General features: G+C 45.5%; 1 protein-coding gene across 1 annotated transcript in view; it reads right to left on the reverse strand.

The window, feature by feature from the left end:
• Positions 1–289: 289 nt before the first annotated feature.
• LOC123181921 (rhomboid-like protein 14, mitochondrial) overlaps positions 290–1,752 on the reverse strand; it is a 4,848-nt gene continuing 3,385 nt past the window's right edge. The window contains exon 2 of the mRNA XM_044594330.1: positions 290–1,263. Coding sequence (XP_044450265.1) covers positions 487–1,263 — 777 coding nt within the window. The 3' untranslated portion in view covers positions 290–486. The remainder of the gene's footprint in view (positions 1,264–1,752) is intronic.

A 1,752-nucleotide genomic window follows, 5' to 3' on the forward strand; every position in this document is an offset into this window, starting at 1 on the left:
AACTTGTGTCTCATTTTTTTTTGCCTTTTCGGTTACGCACTCACGGTTTCAGCCACTGTTGCGCCCTCCTGAAACTAAATGTGCATTTGTTTACAACCCAGAAAGCCTTTTTTTAGCAATGTTTACAGCCCTGGAAAATATATGTATTTCATTTCATTCCATTGCAGAATTCATCTTGGTAAGGAAGGAGGAGGCGCGAGAGTAGATAGTGTGTATGGTGCGGTGCTTGAACTCTATAACCGTCCTGGTGATGTGTGAGAGGCCTTTACACCTTTGGCTGACAACACCATTAAAAGAAAATATATGTGTTGGACATCAAAGTACTCGGGCCTTCAAATGGTGAGGAAATATTCAAAAATGTACAGCAATCCTCGCAATGAGTGGATTCAGCATAGAATCCCGGCAAATGACAGTTTATATTCAAGGAAGAAGTATCTTTAGCACTATTTGGAATTTATACTGGTAATGGTGATCTACATTATGTCATCATCTGTCAAACCTTTGCAGCCTCCTACGGCGGATCTCATCAACCGAGAGGTCACTGCTTCCCCCATCATGGAGATGCTGTCTGTTGGGAAAAACACGGTCCTCACGCACGCTGTTGCACATCTCACAGATATCTACCGAAGGCGAGTTGTCAAAAGTGCAGGCCGAGCATCGCCACATGCCTCTGCCGCTCTCTCTTGCTGCGCGGCGTCCAACTCTGCCCCCCTGACGACGACCAGGCCTCAGGAGCCTCTGAGCGAATTTCACCGGCCAACTCACAACATTTGCAATGCCCGAGATCAGAAGAGCAAGCGGGTCCGGCCCGGAGTATGATCGCTTTATCCAAAGATAGGCTAGACCAGCAAGAATCCCGCTAAGATGGCCAATGAAGGACGTCCCGGGAATGAAGGCCTGAATGAGGAGCAGTTCAGCCCACGCAGCATACTTTGCTGGAATGACCATCCCATGCAGGAAGACATAATCATCTGACCAGGCATTCAGCACAATCTTCATACCAAACAGCACCCCGGAGAATCCAACAGCATATTGATCGTAATACGCAGTCTCATTGCCGAGAAGGAGTAGACCTTTGGACAAAAGCAATGTGAAGCCCTGAGACAGGCCAAGCAAGGCAGTGACCATAGAAGCAAACTCAACACTGCCCATTGATGTTTCAAGCTGTATGCCCTTCCACAAGAGAGACGTCATGTTGTAGAAGAAGTGGGTTTCACTCAGGTGGTAGAAAGCTGACAGGAAGAAGCGCGTCAGGTCGCCGTACTGCAACATGTTCACAACTGTTAAACTCAAGATGAGAGACACTGAAAATATTAATCTAAAATACACTGATTACTCTGCACTACAACATTTTAGAGCACATGATGTGCACTCTGCTAGAAATTTCTGAAAGGAGTAATCCTTGCGAAAAGGCCAACTAATCATTCTGAATCCGGCAAAGCTTGCATTTTACTAGATATAGGGGTGTAAGGGGCACCATCAGGCCATAAACTCACGCATACATGTCACCTAGGTCCATGAATAATACCCTACGGAAAGGGCGATAAATCATTGTGAAACCATCAGAGCCTGCATTTACTGGATAAATAGAGTTGAAAAGGGCACAATAAGAGCAACTCTAGCAGGGCCTTCAAAATGATTTTAGAGTGCACTGTAAAAGTTTTTAAAGGCTCAAGAGCAAGTTTGCAGACTCAGAAACCCTAAAACACAGCCTTTATATATTTCTTGGGCTCATTTTTCAGTGGGGCTGAT

This window comes from Triticum aestivum, chromosome 1D (assembly GCF_018294505.1).
Source record: "Triticum aestivum cultivar Chinese Spring chromosome 1D, IWGSC CS RefSeq v2.1, whole genome shotgun sequence".
NCBI lineage: Eukaryota > Viridiplantae > Streptophyta > Magnoliopsida > Poales > Poaceae > Triticum > Triticum aestivum.